At 34.8% G+C, this 1,648-nt stretch overlaps 2 protein-coding genes across 2 annotated transcripts; both read left to right on the forward strand.

Moving 5' to 3' along the window:
• Positions 1-89: 89 nt before the first annotated feature.
• Positions 90-648, forward strand: Pmar_PMAR011132 (trehalose-6-phosphate synthase, putative; the record flags this gene model as incomplete). The annotated part of the gene is made up of 3 exons (XM_002779624.1): positions 90-236; positions 286-432; positions 491-648. Coding segments are annotated over 3 exons (452 nt in total), but the record flags the coding sequence as incomplete, so codon positions are not given.
• A 47-nt stretch (positions 649-695) lies between these two features.
• Positions 696-894, forward strand: Pmar_PMAR011133 (hypothetical protein; the record flags this gene model as incomplete). The annotated part of the gene is made up of 1 exon (XM_002779625.1): positions 696-894. A coding segment is annotated over one exon (199 nt), but the record flags the coding sequence as incomplete, so codon positions are not given.
• Positions 895-1,648: the final 754 nt, after the last annotated feature.

Consider the following 1,648-nt stretch of genomic DNA (forward strand, 5'->3'; position numbering starts at 1 on the left):
ACAGTATCATTATTATTATTATTATCAGGGCTGGAGTATTAGAACGTTTATCATTATTACACAGAGTATCTATCGTTACTGGTAGATCAATGGATACTATATTATCCTTCTTACGTGGAGCCTTCCTACAACAACAACATGATGGTGGTGGTGGTCATGATGCCATTCTAAAGAGGATACATTATGCTGCATCTCATGGTTTTGATATTAAAGGTCCTAATGATACTCATTATCAGGTAGTATTGTTGGCTTATACCACAACAACAACAACACTCATTATTACAGGTTGGTAGAGCTTATTTACCTCAATTATATGAGGCTAGAGATAGGCTTATAAAGGAAGCTCAGAAGTATCCACACTGTGTAGTCGAGGATAATAAATTTAGTATATCTGTCCATTATCGTAATGTTCATCCTGATCTTCATGTAGAGGTAATTATAATATTATTACTACCTTCTTATGAGTATGACTTATAAGTATTGTTATTAGGTATCTGATATGGTACATAGTATTGTTGCTCGATATCCACATTTACGTTTACATTATGGTAAGATGGTATATGAGATAAAGCTTAATTTAAGTTGGAATAAAGGTAAAGCTGTATTATGGCTACTAAATGCATGGGGTAATACCAACAACAACAACATGTTGACGTCGTACTGTTGGAATTACTACTAGGATGATACTATTTCAGATGTCCTAACCACAAGTGCTATTCATGATAATGATGAGGAGGATACTATAGAGGATCATCATCATCATAATGATGATGATGATGATGACACTGAGTATGATGGTAATAATGATCACGTGGTCATCCCCGTTGGCGTCGATACTACTACTAGTGGTATATTACCTATCTATATTGGTGATGATATAACAGATGAGGATGGGTTTAGAGCAATTAAAGCATCCTTCCCTACAAATGGTATGGGTATCCTAGTACACAATAGTAATCATGAATTAGGTCGTCCAACAGCAGCAACATATACATTGGAAAATACACATGAGGTAATCTAATAATAATAACAATAATATTATTGTAAACTCATCATTATTAGGTTATGGAGTTCTTAGAACTATTATGTAGTGTTAAGGAGGATGCATCATCATAATCTAGTCTACTTGATTAATAGTAACAGTATGGTGTATATCTAGTCTTACGGTAGCTACTACTACATCATCATCATCATCAATAACATTCTTTATACCTACTGTTATCCTAATACTGTTTTATTCATATTTATCACTATTGATAATCTTAATATTGCTGTTACCATCCTGGAGTAATACTCCTCCAATGCATAATTACTCTACAACCACCATAATCATCACCTCCCTTACTGTATAATATGTATATTTAACGCAATCTATGTAGTACTGCAGTAGTACTAACAATGGTCGTAGTGTTGTATATTAATGAGTCTGGTGGGTGTCTTTATTGATGTAATAGGTGTAGCAAGAAGATGATGATGACTCTACCATTGAGTAATGCTGGTGGCCTCCGGGGCGGCTCATTATCGTTAGCTCGTAGTCATTGTTGTTATGAGTGTACTCCACATATCATCATACTACTCGCCTAATGTATTATAGAGTATATTAATCATCTCATGGTCATCATCATCATGCCTACTACCCGCTGCTGGT

This window comes from Perkinsus marinus, assembly GCF_000006405.1.
Source record: "Perkinsus marinus ATCC 50983 genomic scaffold scf_1104296946658, whole genome shotgun sequence".
Taxonomy (NCBI): Eukaryota; Perkinsozoa; order Perkinsida; family Perkinsidae; genus Perkinsus; species Perkinsus marinus.